The sequence below is a fragment of the Penicillium coprophilum genome, assembly GCF_028826855.1.
Source record: "Penicillium coprophilum strain IBT 35676 chromosome Unknown utg000001l_segment0_segment0, whole genome shotgun sequence".
In the NCBI taxonomy this organism is placed as follows: Eukaryota; Fungi; Ascomycota; class Eurotiomycetes; order Eurotiales; family Aspergillaceae; genus Penicillium; species Penicillium coprophilum.
Genome location: NW_026622720.1, coordinates 189,574 through 205,008, shown reverse-complemented (window position 1 = coordinate 205,008; position 15,435 = coordinate 189,574). Strand labels below are relative to the sequence as shown.

At 48.2% G+C, this 15,435-nt stretch overlaps 5 protein-coding genes across 5 annotated transcripts; 3 read left to right on the top strand and 2 right to left on the bottom strand.

The window, feature by feature from the left end:
* Window positions 1-99: 99 nt before the first annotated feature.
* N7500_000077 (uncharacterized protein) lies at window positions 100-2,758 on the top strand (the record flags this gene model as incomplete). Its single annotated transcript, XM_056671223.1, has 3 exons — window positions 100-560; window positions 681-1,379; window positions 1,438-2,758. The coding sequence occupies 3 exons, from the start codon at window positions 100-102 to the stop codon at window positions 2,756-2,758; spliced, it is 2,481 nt and encodes an 826-aa protein (XP_056536796.1).
* A 1,940-nt stretch (window positions 2,759-4,698) lies between these two features.
* N7500_000076 (uncharacterized protein) lies at window positions 4,699-7,158 on the bottom strand (the record flags this gene model as incomplete). Its single annotated transcript, XM_056671222.1, has 1 exon — window positions 4,699-7,158. The coding sequence occupies one exon, from the start codon at window positions 7,156-7,158 to the stop codon at window positions 4,699-4,701; it is 2,460 nt and encodes an 819-aa protein (XP_056536795.1).
* A 1,312-nt stretch (window positions 7,159-8,470) lies between these two features.
* N7500_000075 (Monooxygenase FAD-binding) lies at window positions 8,471-10,031 on the bottom strand (the record flags this gene model as incomplete). Its single annotated transcript, XM_056671221.1, has 6 exons — window positions 8,471-8,654; window positions 8,720-8,864; window positions 8,926-9,073; window positions 9,125-9,418; window positions 9,479-9,734; window positions 9,796-10,031. 6 exons carry the CDS (start codon window positions 10,029-10,031, stop codon window positions 8,471-8,473), a joined length of 1,263 nt encoding a protein of 420 aa, XP_056536794.1.
* A 2,740-nt stretch (window positions 10,032-12,771) lies between these two features.
* On the top strand, window positions 12,772-13,149 carry N7500_000074 (uncharacterized protein; the record flags this gene model as incomplete). Its single annotated transcript, XM_056671220.1, has 1 exon — window positions 12,772-13,149. One exon carries the CDS (start codon window positions 12,772-12,774, stop codon window positions 13,147-13,149), a length of 378 nt encoding a protein of 125 aa, XP_056536793.1.
* Window positions 13,150-14,217: 1,068 nt separating this feature from the next.
* On the top strand, window positions 14,218-15,376 carry N7500_000073 (Glycoside hydrolase superfamily; the record flags this gene model as incomplete). Its single annotated transcript, XM_056671219.1, has 2 exons — window positions 14,218-14,445; window positions 14,522-15,376. The coding sequence occupies 2 exons, from the start codon at window positions 14,218-14,220 to the stop codon at window positions 15,374-15,376; spliced, it is 1,083 nt and encodes a 360-aa protein (XP_056536792.1).
* Window positions 15,377-15,435: the final 59 nt, after the last annotated feature.

The window sequence follows — 15,435 nt, the reverse complement described above, 5'->3', positions numbered from 1 at the left end:
ATGATTCCGCCTTTCTGGCCAACCTTCATCCCCTCTACCTTCCATGTATATATATATACACACATGTGCATATTTACATTCATGTGAAATCGTTAAAGCATGGACCCAACGTTTGAATACAATTGGACACCTTTAGATGCAGCACCTGTATCTCATCCATATCCCACACCTATCCCCTTGTCGCCAACTCAAGTCCCCGCCCAGGGCTTTCAGTATATACCTGCTCAATCAACCTATGGATCAGGAAGTACGCCAAAGGTAGCCATTCCTCGCCTAGCCAGTTCTGACGCCTTGCTACACGGGCGCCGACGATCAGCACGGGCTTGTGAGCCTTGTCGCCAGCGCAAGATCAAGTGTGACGGTATCCGGCCGTTGTGCGGACAGTGTGTCTATCACAACCACACATGCTCCTACGAGGATGTCAAACGAGTGCGCGATCAAAAAAGACTAGGCTCTTTAGTCAAGCGAGTGGATACATACGAAGCTCTTCTTCGAGACCTAGAAGTCGAGGCAGACCCTCCCACAGCTCGAAAGATCAAAAAAGCATTGAAGGTATGTCGGTTCATGACCCAAGTCCCTCCCCCCAACCGGAGATTTGGATCTTTTGGTTCGAGTCTCGATTTCAGACTCTGACCCTTTGCCATTTGGCAAATTAAGCCCCAAACCGGGAATTCCTCTAGCAAAGATGTTGATGACTCCGATGATTCCTCGACTTCTATGGGCTCACTCGATGCAATTGACCAGGTTGACGAAGATTTGGATCAGAACGAAGACACCCGTGCCGCGGGTTTCTTCGGGAAGAATTCAGAAGTCAACTGGATTCGCAAACTGGAGAGCGGCGTGGGTATGAAGAGTCCACGGGAGCATCTATCAAATCATTTCCACAAGCAGAGTCAGCGTGATCCAGTGGCTATTCAGCAGCTGCAGCAGTCATTGGAAAGGCAAATTCCCACGTCTATGATGGATTATCATCTCGACGGATTAGATATCCCGTTGATTGAACCATGCAACCCATTAACAGTGCCTCCACGGGACTTGGCAGATCGATACTTACATGCCTACCTGATCAACGTCCATCCGACATTCAGCGCAATTCGGAAGATGACTTTTATTTCTCAGTATCATCAATTCTTCAACAATGCATCGACACCACCCCGGAAATGGCTAGCTGTTTTGAACATGATCTTCGCTATTGGTTGTCGCTACTGTCGACTTATAGATGAACCCCACAGCGCCGGCGAGGAGGACCTGATCTATCTGACGCGGGCACGCCATCTCGGTTTGCACAGCAACGTGCTATTCGAGCACACTGATCTACAGCAAATTCAACTCGAACTCCTCGTAGCAATTTACTTGCTTTGTCTGGGCCAGGTCAACCGGTACGTCCCATTTCTCCATTTCCCTTATCACCATACTAACTCTCCCATACCCCCTAAGAGCATCCAAATTCTCCAACATGGCCCTCCGCTCAGCCCTATCCCTTGGCATTAACCTCCGCCTAACAGACGACCGCACCAAAGATGCCGCCAAAGAAACCCGTGGTCGCCTTTGGTGGTCCATCTACTCCCTCGAACACCTCCTCGCCTCAATGACCGGCCGCGCCTCCTGTGTCGGGGAAAGCCTCTGCTCCGTCCCGGCACCTCTCCCTTACGAAGAGGAAAACTTCGACCAACCTGACGCCAAGCGCCTCCTCCAAAATCCCGCCCTCCGCGAAGCCCAACTCCGCTCCACCCTCTTCGAATCCCCCAGCCAACGCCACTCCCCCTCATGGGCAACATCCTGCCTACCTTGTCCATCTCTCTTCTTTAACTTCCTCATCGATTTAAACCTTATAACCCATGCCCTCATGAACAAAGTCTACAGTATCGAAGGCCTCCGAAGAGGTCCCAGCCAAGTAGAATACTGCGTCCAAAAATCCAGTCTTCAAATGGACCGCTGGCTCTCAAAACTTTCCCCCTTTTACCAATTCACCATCCCAAATGCCGGCCCATGGCATCTTAACCATAACCAACTAGACGATCTCTCCACCCCCTTCGTCCGCGAACGCGTCTGTCTAGCAATGACCTACTACTCCTCCCGCATCACCCTCTGCAGACCATGTCTAAGCCACATCCACCAAACCCCACGCCACGCATCCCCAACAGGCGAGCCCACCGCGCGCGAAAAACTCCGCACCGAAATGGCCACACATTGCCTACAAGCTTCGCGTGCACTTATCTCCGTCCTCCCAGAGGAACCGAATATGGCGTGGCTAGCCTGCACCGCGCCCTGGTGGAGTATTCTTTATTTTATCATGCAGGCAACCACTGCTCTATTACTGGGTTTATCGTACTGTTCTGGAACGCATAATTTTCGCAGCCCTGACCCCGAAAATCCACTCCTTAGCCCTGCTACGCCGTCGCAGGCGGGGGCCTATTCGCCGCTATTGGAGACGGATTTGAGTACCGCCGTTGCGGCGGCGAAGAAAGCGCTCGCTTGGCTTCATACTACTGCTTCTGTGGACCCGGCGGCGCGTAGGGCGTTTCTGCTTTGTGATGGGATTGTTAGGAAGATTGCGCCTGGGTTGAGGATTGATTTGAGCGAGTGGCCTGATGGGAGTTCGTTTGAAGGGTTGATGGAGGGGGCGGAGAGGGTGCCTAGTGGGAATTGGAATTGGAATGGGAATGGGAGTGTGAGTGGTAGTAGCGGAAACAATGGACATGATAGTGGGATGGAGGCGTTTGAGGAATTGATTGATTTTGACGGTGGTGTTGGATAGAGAACCTGTGGGTTCTCAATTTGATGACTATATGATACCTATGTACCTATATGAATTTCATTCTTCGGGCTTTCGAGAATCATCTTTTCAGGTTGTATTACTGTGTACTTTCCAGGGTAGCTGTTGCAACATATTGATCAGCCTCTTCTTCTTAGCTGATAATAGGATATCACTGAATCACTTTATATACTATATGTTGACTTTAAATCACCTCCTAGTTGCACTATCGCGCTGGGTTCATAACCCAACTTGCCCACTACTTCATATCGGTAGTTGAGTACCTCACCACAACACACAGGATAGAATTCTTCGGGTCTATAGCTGGTCATTGACTTTTCCTCAATGGGGATGGAAGGACCCTGAAGACAAGATAGACGAGTTCTCTCCCTTGACGCTCTGGCGTCTTTGGTTTCTGTAAGATCATGAAGAGACCCAAGTATCTGAAGTAATCAGAAGCCCTAACTGGCTCATGATTGTCATTGTCGTCCCGGTTACGGTTCATAGTTCGATCTTGGAGAAGTCATGGAGCTGGGCCAAAAAGTCGCATAGGTCCCACATATGACCATTCGAGGCTCACTACCCCATGGGTATAATAGGGCTCAAGTACCTAGATATCGTTTGAGTAGGCACTTTAGACAATAATAGAACGACTATGGCGTGTGTAAAAAAATAGTTTCCCTGGGAATCGAACCCAGAACCTTTCCGGAACACTCGCTACGAAGAGCAATTGTTAACGGAAAATCATAACCGCTAGACCAGGAAACTGTTGGATGAGAATCGGGCCGTTAAAAAGAAACATGTAGATAGTAAGACACAAAGTGTTCTGCTAACATCTTCGAATGTTTGACACCTAAGAGTGGGGCATTCGTCTTTAGGGTTAGGCAAACTGCCAATACCCTAAGCTGAAATGGCACGGGAATAGTAGTGTTGTGGCAGAGATTTAGGGCGGTCGCTGCTATAGCGAATTTCACGTCGGTATAGTCGGAGGTCATTCCCGCACGAGGGAAATGAACTATGCAGGTAGTGTTATGATGAAAGCCGAATCCTTATGCTAGTATGGAATGCCTGATCGGGAAAGAAGTCGTCCGGTTGACAGGGAAGCTTGTCTGGATGGAAAGTTAATACCCATTGACCGAGGGGAGTAGTTCTGTAGGTATCGTCCATCTTTCCAACCCAAAGCTGGTTCTGCACCGCGTGGATAAGAGCGTCGGGACTCATGCATGGATAACATCAAGGGAGAGATGAGAATAAGCACGAGAACCGAGGCGATACGAGTTTGATGAGTGATTAAGTTGGCTGAGATATCCACGAGATGGAGACGAGGCTGCGACCGTTTGAAGCCTGGTGTAGACTTATTTGGAGATTTGAGTGAAAGGTGTGACTTGAAATGAGTAGTGACGCGCCGAACTCTTGTACTGACCGCTGGGGAGGTGATGGTCCGAGCCCATGAATGCGGATTAACCCCGGACAAAGGACTGCCATGGTGTGTCAGCATGGATGCGCACTGGTCAAAGAACCGATCATAGAAAAGAGACACCGCTAGGACTAAATAGAGAATTCACTACACAGTACCTGCGAGGTTAAACAAGGCTAGTTGTGCACAATTGACAGGATGAGATTAGAACCGAGTATGTACTAAATTGAACATTAGATATGTAAGAAAAAGGATAGAAAAAACCACAGGCTAAGTAAACAATAGACGGAAATGGAAAATGTCTGAGATGCCAATGACACAAAAGCACGAAACGCCATAATAGGCCCACGTAAACACTTGATACGAGACTTCATGTACGTAAAATGATCGAGAGAACACACGTAACAGAGCCCAGGAATGATATAAACACCGATGTTCTTTAGAACGAAAATCAAGTCAAAATATACTAGTCAAAAATGAAACTTCGGTTGGATGTTGCATTGACTGAATGAGACTTCATTCAGTACTAGGTTGGCTGCGGCTGCATCTGGATCTGGAAGGTATGCTGATGTTCATGTTGCGGTGCAGGCGGGGGAGGGGCCTGGCTCCGTTGTGGAATTGGGGGTCTGCGTGGTTGTCCTGGCATCCCGTGGACAGGGGACTCAGACGACATCGGGTGCTGCATCTGTTGTTGCATCGGCGATTGAAGATATGGTTGGTGAGGGAGGGGTCGCGGGGGGTGAACGGGAGAATGATGGTGCATTTGCATGTGTGGCATAGAGAGCGCCTGGCCGGGCTGCTGGGAGAGGGACTGGCTATGCGGCAGGTGGGAACCAGGTTGTGAGGACATGTGTTGGTTCTGTTGCTGATGCATGTGCTGGACTTGCGGCGGCCCAATATGTTGATTTGCCTGCGCCTGTGAAGATTGATTCTGCTGGAACATGTGGAGATTTTGCTGTTGCGGCAGAGACTGGCCTTGAAGCATCTGCGGTGGGGTCGGGCAGGACCGTTTGCGCGCCTCTTCATCGACCGAAGAGGTTGCACGGTTGAGTGCGCTCGTTGTATCTGTGCCCTCACCCAATTGAGTATTGCTATCTGCTTGCGTCTGATCCCCACTGGCAGCGGCAGCGGCGGCAGCCGCAGCTGCAGCAGCTACATCAGCCTTGCGAGGTCTCCCACGTGGTCGGCCTGTACCGGGTGCTTTTGGCTTAGCAGAAGCTGGCTTCCTTGGTTTTGGTGGTGGTAAGGGTTGGCCCGTTGCAGCTGCCCATGCAATTTGATCAGCCTTACGGGGACGCCCACGTTTCCGCTTCAAAGGAGTCCCATCCGGTCCCAGAATAGGCGTCCCCTTAGTGGTAGTGTTTGGGCCCGCGGAGCCTGGAGCAGTTGGTGTCATATTCGCATTGAATGAAGCTTGCCCCGGTTGAGGTATTCCTGGGATAGACTCGCCGTTTTGGGCAGCCTGCGCGGCCTGCGCAGCAAGCCTGGCTGCCACTTCCTCCTTCCTAGGTCGTCCCCGACGACGCTTCGGAGGCGGGGTAGCAATTTGATCACCTCCAACTGCGGCCACGGCAGGCATCTGTCCTTGACCGTTGGCCTGTGCGGGGAGAGCATTTGAAACGGCCATGGGGGCATTTAGTTGATGCTGGGCATGAGGCTGGGTTTGGACAGGCTGAGCTTGAGCCGTTGAAGCCTTCTTAGGTTTCGCTTTCTTTTTCGGTATAGGACTCAACTCGTCAGACTTCATGACCGGGCTTTCAGTGACTGCAGGGACAGCGGGTGCAGGTGTCTGTGAGGAAGGCACGGCAGCAGAGTGTGGTCCTGGCTGATAATGCTGGAATTGAGCCTGGTGTGGAGACTGCTGGAACTGCGTCTGCTGCGGCTGAGAAAATTGTGTCTGGTGTGAAGCGTATGGATGTTGTGATTGAGGTTGATGCTGTTGATATTGCGATGGGTGGAATGAAGGCTGGGTGTGCTGGGAAAAAGGTGACTGCTGTTGGTATGGATTGTGTGCTTGGGACTGGTGTTGCAATTTTTGTAACCTCTGCTGCTCCAATTGCTGCTTCTGCTGGTGCTCAAGCCGCTGCTGTTCCACCCGTTGTTGATGCTGTTTCTGCTGCTCAATCCTTTGCTGCTCTAGGCGTTGCTGTTGCTGCTGCTCCAATATCTTTTGCTCATCTAGCTTTTGTTGTTCCAATTCCTTCTGTTGCTCAAGCCGCTGCTGTTGTTCCAAGCGTTGCTGTTCCAAACGTTGATGCTGAATTTGCTTCTGCTGCTCCATCCTTTGCTGTTGCTCAATTCGTTGCTGTTGGAACTGTTGCTGTTGAATCTGCTGTTGCAACTGTTGGTGTGTCTGCTGAGGTGATTGAGGTTGTGACTGTGGCTGGGCCTGTCGCTGTTGATTCAAGGCAAACATAGAAGGGCTGGCCATAGATGGACTGCCGGACGTATGGCTATCTCTCTGCTGCATGCCTGCGTGAGGAAGTCTGTTCATCCCCTGCTGCGGCGAAGGAACGTTCATGGGGTGTCCATGAGTGAGGCCAGTTGAAGGACTCATTCCTGGCTGCGGCCGAAGGTGGGCCATTGGATTAAACCCACGCTGGAGGTTCTGCAGCGCCATAGGATCTGGATTCCGAGACATCAGGTCCGGGGAGCTCTGCGCCGCAAATTGCCCCGGAAATTGGCCGAAACTGCTAGTTGTGGGGTACCCACCCAATGATCCCGATGTCGGGGTCATCTTGCGCATATCTGGAGATTGCGACGAACCGAAGTTCTGCTGAGGTTGCCCCCGAAAAACTGGCTTATTGCCTGGGAATGGACTGCCATGCTGTGGCAGCTGCGGCCCCGCACCTAGCAAGGGCGACTGGGCATGCTGACGTTGAGGCTGCGGACCCAACGGATGTTGGGGTTGAACACCTTGATGTTGCTGCTGCTGAGGTTGCTGTGGCTGCTGAGGGTGGAATGGGTGACCACCGTAGTTCATCATTTTGACACAATTTTAGAGATGCGCTGGCACTCGGCCGTAAGCGGCAGATGATGGAATGATCCTTTCACCCACAAAGCATGCAAGGGCGAGAACAGTCAAAACCAATCGCGGACTAACTTGAAAGAGAAAAGGTGGAATACAGGGCAATTCTAAACCAAGTCTGTCACCGATGTTGCGCCAGCGCCGATAAATTCTACACGGAGAATCGCCACTTGAGTCGCGCCGAAGCCGCGTGTTTGTTGTTCCCTGGCAGCCTGAGGCCACAAGGCAACAAGGCAAAAAAACCGTGTACGGGTTCCCAATTGGGATTAGCGGCTACGGGGACCGAGGTGAGTCGGTCAGCGCAGTTCGAGAAAATGAGTCGACGGTCGCTCAAAGGGATTCAGGGGGGGAACCAGCTGATGGGGATCCAGAGAGGTAGCGAGGGTGATCCAAATCTGCTTGCTAGCGACCTCAGTAGATAACAGGGTCCAACAGAATTAGATTGGAGATGAAGTGGATGACGCTGGGCTGGAATCCTCGATGGCGAGGGAAAAAAACATTAAAAAATAAAATAAAAAATAAAAAAATAAAAAGGAAAAAAAAAACGGAATTTTCAGATTCTCCTCTCCACATCACGTGATACCAATGCCCCAGTCTTCCCTCGCATATATCTACGGAGTATGGACGGAGTAGGACTCTTTATTCATGATAACTGTACGGAATACACAAACTCGAAACCTCCACTGGATTCTGATTCTTCTTTCCTGACTCCCCTGGTCATCTGATTATCTTCCGCAATCCTTGTAAAGTATAGAATCACACCACTCACAAGTACTACACAAAGTACGTGTGACCTAAAAAATATACAGACACCATGCTGCTTTGCAATCCTTGTCCTCCGCTACCCGAAGATCTACCAAACCAGGCAAAATAAAGAAAAGGTTGCCGGAACCCTTTTCAAAGTGCCAATACAGAGGATGATCCACAATACTCCAAATAAGGAGCCGATCGGCATAAAATTAGCCGAGCACTATGTACATATATTGTAGATCATGAATTTCCCCAGTTTGATCTTTCCGAGGATAATTCAAGGATTTTCATACATAGCCATCCCTTTATTTGCGATTCTGGTGGCAGTCTTGATATTGCCTCCGGCAGCTAGGCTTATCTGGGAGGAACACAGGCGAGGTTCAATGGGACTGTGACTTGGCTTAGAGACTGGTGTACGAATGAACACTTCAATTCGGAATAAAACAAATGGCCAAAACGCCAATCTACACTGGAAAACTCGCGTGGGAAATCATACCTAACGTGCGTAGTTTCTAAACTATTATAACACTCTCTGATCCGCCACAACAAAGTCTTCCCAGACTTTCTTGATGTCATTTTGATAAATGAAATCTTTGTCTCCATAGAGGAAAGTGTCGATTTTGGCTTGCAGAATCACATCAAAATCCTTCTCTTCTGCTAGGAGTTGTTGTGTTTTGTCATGTATTTCGTCTAAATGCTGATACCTATGAAGGGGAAAAGGATAGTCAGACCCAAGCCATTTCGCACGTGATATAGACTCTGAACTTACATTTTGGCATAGTACGGAGAACGAATTTGTTCGAAGATCTCCAGAGCATCGCGTGCAGGATGAGAAGCAAACCGTGTAAGTTCAAGTGCTCGTGCGAGAATCCAACCATCCTCCATGGCAAACGTCGCCCCAGAGCCAAACGCACCTGAAAGGCCGTTAGCGCTGGACATGACAATAGGCTATCAATGGTAACAGATTGGACTTACCCGAAAGAGGGTGGCTGGCATCGCCGATAAGGGCGACTTTACCCCAGCCCGTGATTTTGTTCAGACGAGGCCCGGCGAATGTCGCAAACTCTCTCCATTCTCCTTCAGTAACTGCACTTACTGCATCTCTTATCCTCTGATCAAACTTCTATCTTGTATGTTAGCAACAAGTCCCTCATCCAGCAAAGGTCTGTCGTACCTCAACACGCGATCCCACTTTCTCGTTGGTGGCAGGGATACCCCAAAATACCGTCTTCCCCGACACTTCAGGCTCTCGGTAGGATCGAACAGTAATTTCAAAGAGCGGATCTTCGATCTCTCCCTCATCATCCACATCGGAGAGATATACATGCCCGGCTTCACCCCACCACCAGGACGATGTGGTCGTGATATCCGGGATATGCGCCAGGCGGGATTTTGGAATCAGAACACGGAATGCAGAGTTGCCTGTAAAGTGGAGCTGATGATCGGGAAACAAGGCCCTACGGACAATCTACCCCACAAAGTTGCGTCAGTTACGAATGACAGTTTCAGCACAAGGGATTGGACGAACAGAGTGTATTCCATCCGCCCCAACGATAATGTCCGCAATCACCTTTGTGTGATCCTGAAAACACAAACGAACTCCTTCGCCTGGGATATCCTCTAAAGATACCACCTTTTTCCCAAACTGGATCAAGCCCTCGGGCACTCTTGATAAAAGAGCTGACTGAAGTCGGGTTCTGCGAGCACGGATTGATCCGCGGTCATCTGCAGACGACCCCTCTGGACGAGAACTGATGCTCACGACCCTCCCCGTGTAAGCATTTCTTGGAAATCGAAGTTAGCATATGCATTGAGGCATATTGCTGCTAGGAAAGCACCGCGTACCTTTGGTATGTGTTGAATTTCGAACCCCCTTTGACCCTATCACTTGCTCCAAGTAAATCCAGAACCTTCCACGCATTCGTAGTCAAACTGATGCCAGCGCCAGCTTCTCGTGGCTCTGGGTTCTTCTCGTATAGAGTCACCTTCAGGAAGGGCAATTCAGAGAGAGCAATCGCAGTTCCCAGTCCTCCCGGTCCGCCACCAACGATGGCCACAGAAGTCAACGCCTGCCCGACCATGTCCGTGAAACAATTCCAGGCGTGAACACGGTAATATTTTAACAATGTTCTTTGCTTATCTATCTGAATCATCAAATCTGGTCGGGAGCGGCCGGTAGATAAATACATCGCACGCCATATTAGGCCTCGAATGTGCCATGCGCCACTAGTGTCCTGCTGTCCAATCCCACAACGAGCTGATAAATCCGTCAGTTCAAACCCCACGTGTAGACAGTCATGCAATGGTTTGTTTTAGACCTCCTGGAGTGCTGGTCAATCAGAGTGTCTTCTACCAGACAAGATATGCGATGGCCCCGTAAGGTTCCGATAGGCACTCACGGCAGAGCAAGAGAACGCGTTATTGGAAATTTCGTTGTCAGGAAAAGCTTGCTAGTGGAGTGGGCTGGCCGTATGCCTGTTGCCCTTCGTAGATAAGATCTGTAGCAGTTCGTTTCTGGTTTTTATGAAAACACGCCGTAAGTTGAGGATACATAGCGGCCAACCTAGTATGTCAGAAACTTCTGTAGAAATACCTATCCACATAAGCTTTTAAACGTTGGTTAACGGTGCATGCTGTTTTGAATGGTGATGCGATTTAGACCCGAGACGAAGATTCCATATCTCAATGTCGAGTTTCCACACTAGATTGCGTGTTGAAAGTATACAACCCGGCCGTTAAACCACACCAAACACGATATCCCATTATGAAACACGGACACTATATCTTTGTCTGGAATTGCGTGTTAGATGAGATTCATCATGGATGCATAGCAAGGATACAGCCGCATCCTCCTCAATAACGAAAGGTTGTATAAAGAAAGGTACACTGCACAACTTACGATTCTTACACAATCTTACTATAAAGCCAAGAGGAGAAGAGAATCCCTTGAAGGAAAGAAAGAAAAAGAATTTCTCAAGGAGATGCAAAATATCGAAAAGTTATATCGCAAAAAGCTACCAAAAGGTCGCTCAAAATACAACTTATGAGGCTTATAAAGATACTAAATTAGGCCGCACAAGCGGCTGGCGATGCTTATCAAGCCTGAACTCCATGTGCCTACATAAGGTAGAATGAAAAACCGATAAGCCAGGTCAAGTTTTACTATGAAAAATCTGTGATGGCGTACTGGCAGTTAGAGACTGCAACTTCCATATCTGATGCACAAAAACGAGTAAAAAGCCCCATAAATACCCAAACATAAGCGACTGCGTATCTCAATCATCATGACCTCAACCACCATGACGGCTTGTGCAACAGTCCAAATCAGTGGGATTCAACCACCCTACTTCTATATCTTGGCGCATAATTGGCAGAGTCAAAATGGCATTCTTATAGATAGATACTACAATTTTGGAGTTTCCAACTTAAGGGTTCTCAACCCTTACTTGCTTTATATGTTTACTGAGTCATACTAAAATACAGTATATCTAATCCAAACTCCAAACTCTCAATTACTTGCTATACATGCTATCCACTACGTAGTAGCAACCCCCCTAAGTATCAATAACCACCTAGCACCTTAGCGGCGGAGGATCAATAAGATAAGAAAAGAAATCCTCCGATTTAGTCTCCTAAGCAGACGAAAAACCGAAGCTTTACCAACGTAAAGTGCTAGTCCCCATACTTCTCTTCGATTCAATCCCTATCCAATTTCACGCCATATTTACATTATCTAAGTCCCGTCAGAGAAAGGAGAAGTCATAAGTCAAAGAAATATAGTCAAGACGGGGTTGAGTATTAATCCTAGTCATATTCGTTCTCCTAGAAGCGACAATGTCCCTTTTAAACCAAGCAACTAGGCCTCAAATATCTAGCCTCCAATTTTCTGGTGTTACAATCGAAGGCAATCAAGATGTCTCTCGTATTAGCTCGCTATCACTTATTAGATAACTAGACGCCAATCCTAGCGAGATACAGGTTAGAAGAATAGGAAAGTGATTAGCAGATCTCTTGTTCGTCGGTCCAAGGGGGTGAATGCTTCTAAGGTAGACTGTTTTATGGGGTACAGTTGTGGGACAAGTCGGTGACTACATGGTGTGACCCATATGCTTCCTTGATAGTTGTGGACTTTCATTCGGCCAGAAAGTGAAGAACACCGGTATTCTAAACTTGACATGAAAATGCACAGTTACCCCCTGGTAATAAAGCGAAAATTGAACTCCTCGGAGTGCTTACGTTGTCTCAAATGAACTAGTAAAATCAGTAACGACGCTCCTCTCTGACCGTTTCAAAATATTCATAGATGCTCTGGGGATCTGGTATATGGTTTCTTTCCCACGGTGCTTCCTTTCGGTGATAGGACAAAGCTTATAGGACAAGAACTACTAGTATGCTTTTAATATACGACTGTTGTAGTTTCTTGCTAAATGGCAAAAGAGGCGATATGAGAAAGTCTTGAGCAAATATCGTCCTCAAGAGTTCACCCACTAAGTAATGAATAAGGTAATGGATAAGTACACACATCGTGGAGACACGGCAGCGTAAATCTGAACGATAATCTATCAAAGCCAAGATACCATTATCAACTGAAGCACAAAACCAAGAAACGAAGGGTATACGCGTAAGTCTCATGAGTCGCTGTGTTACAGAAAGACAAGTTTTCCCATAGGTATCAATTACGTAGCACTCGCTAGTTGAAACCTTGCAGGATGGGATATAAAAGAGCGTGATATGAAGGCATGATCTATCCAAAAGATAAAAATTCCGCTATTGGTCACTATAACCCACAAGTGTTCGAATCTTTACTTCAATCCAATCACTATGCCTGAGTCTCAAGGCAACCTTACCGGCTTCGATGAGCCCAACAGAGTTCCATTCGGCAAATGGGATTCCTTCTCCTGGGAACCCTTCCCTGAATGGGAGGGCACCAAGGCTATCATCTCCCGCTCACCGGACGGCAAACGCGTCGCTGCCGCTTTCCGCGAGTCTGCAACTGGCACTTTGAAGTATCCATGTGACGAATTCACTTATGTGACAGCGGGATCAATCAAGATCCATGTCCATGGCGGTGAAACATTTACTCTCAATACTGGAGATTGTGCCTACTTTACTAAGGGCCAGACGGTGGACGCTGAGTGCAGCGAGGACTTTGCCAGTGTCTCTATGCTCTCTGATACTGAGCCTATTACTATTGTTTGAGCTCAGTATCGGGCAGTTCACTAGTGGCACGAAGATACGGCCTTGATGTTATGGACATCCATGTTATTGGTAACAAATGAATTTGCATATGATGGCCTGCATTCCTTCTCCTTTTACCGTTCCCAGGCACTCTACTGCCCAGAATATCAAACATGTCAATAATTATTGCATACCGTGTAATTCTCAGTGATAATTATAGTTGAGAAAGCCCAGAACCCTCGAGACAGGCCCTGAAAATAAGCGCTAGTAGCATCAAGCGTAGGAGTCTTCCACGAGCCATCTATACATCCTTTCTATACAAAAGTGCATTGTGATGATTTATTTGCCTAAAATTCTCAGATAATTATTGTTCTCCGAACACTAGACTCAGAGGTCTGTCTGTTCCTGCCGAGGCTAAAACGACTATTGGAACTTTTGCCGTTTTCAATAAGAGAAAGACGCACTTTTAGTTACAAGCTAGCTAGGCTTGGCTTTTAAGTGCCATCTTTGTATAACACGTGAGCGCTAGATATCTCCCCGGTTATAGGTTGACTTGATACACCCGATGCCGCGGGAATTATACTCTGCGTGGCAAAGAACACGACGTGTTAACCATACAAGAAAAGACCTAGTTGAAGAAATACTACCTGAGTTATAATGGAGCAATAGGTATTGCGTGACAATCTGGCTAAACGGGTTAAGCCCATTGCTTAGGTGCTGCACAATGAGATTAGGCACCGCGCTACTCCCCTAAGTGATTTCTTTTCCTGTTGAACTATCGTGGTCGTGGCGGCAAATAAAACCCATAAACATTGACTACCCCTGATCTGCTAGGGGTAATTTAGCCTAAATTTCCCCACGCTACCCCGGAAAGTCATTAATAGCCAATACACCGGCAGATGTTCACCTTCACCATACACATCGAATTCCCGGCGCGGTGCAAAGTGGGATTAGCTTGGAACTAGCTCTCTTTTGTTGAGAGGGGTATACCAATTTCTTGCAAAATTCGTCAGGTTTAAAGTCAATTTTTCCCCCGTCATTTTCTGAAATGTCCTCTTCATACGCATATTGACTCATATGTCGGTGACCATGCGCTCTTTCATTGCAATCATAGCTTTACTGGCTGGTATTACTCAGGCCGCACCCCATCACCAGGGCCACAAGGATTACAATCTCAATGCCCTCGCTCAAGCTCGCGGTCAACAATGGTTCGGAACCGCGGCTGATATTCCGAAAACGGGCGAGACGAACGATGCTGCGTACCTGAAGATTCTGAAGAATCAGTTCGGTGAAATAACTCCGGCTAATGCACTCAAGGTACGATGGATCAGACATCCAAATCTCATGTTCTAGGAAACTCGCGACTAACAGTTAACTATTCTCGTATCGCCAGTTCATGTACACAGAGCAAGAGCAAGATAAGTTCAACTTCACCGATGGAGATTATTTCATGGACTTAGCCGAGCGATTTGGCTCCAAAGTCCGCTGTCACAATTTGGTCTGGATGAGTCAGGTTTCAGATTTCGTGACCACCAAGACCTGGACCGCCAAGGAGCTCACGGCAGTTATGAAGAATCACATCTTCAAGACCGTCCAGCACTTTGGCAAGCAGTGCGCCTCATGGGATGTTGTCAATGAAGCCATCAACGGAGATGGTACTTTCTCCTCGAGTGTCTGGTACGACACCATCGGCGAGGAATACTTCTACCTCGCCTTCCAGTATGCGCAGCAGGCTCTGGCCCAGATCGGCGCACACAAGGTTCAACTTTACTACAATGACTACGGCATTGAGAACCCTGGTCCCAAGGCAGATGCCGTCCTGAAGCTTGTTAAGAACCTGCGCAAACGTGGAATTCGCATTGATGGTGTCGGCCTTGAGTCTCATTTTATTGTCGGCCAGACACCCTCGCTTGCTGATCAGCTCGCTACTAAGAGGGCGTATATCAAGGCTGATTTGGATGTTGTCGTCACCGAACTTGATATTCGGTTCTCGAAGGAGCCTTACTATACTGCCGAGGTCCAGAAACAACAAGCTTCGGACTACTATGTCACTGTCCAAAGCTGTCTCCAGGCGGGACGTCGCTGTCTTGGTGTTGTTGTTTGGGACTTCTATGATAAATACTCTTGGGTGCCTGAGACTTTTGCTGGGGAGGGAGGTGCAACTCTTTTCAACGATACCCTCGAGGCTAAACCGGCGTATTATGCTGTTGTTGATGCGCTTAAAGGCAGGAAGTGCACTGTCTGCTAGGCTTTTGGTACTCGGTCATACGTGATATTGAATTGAGCCAAGCAAAACCAATCCGCCAG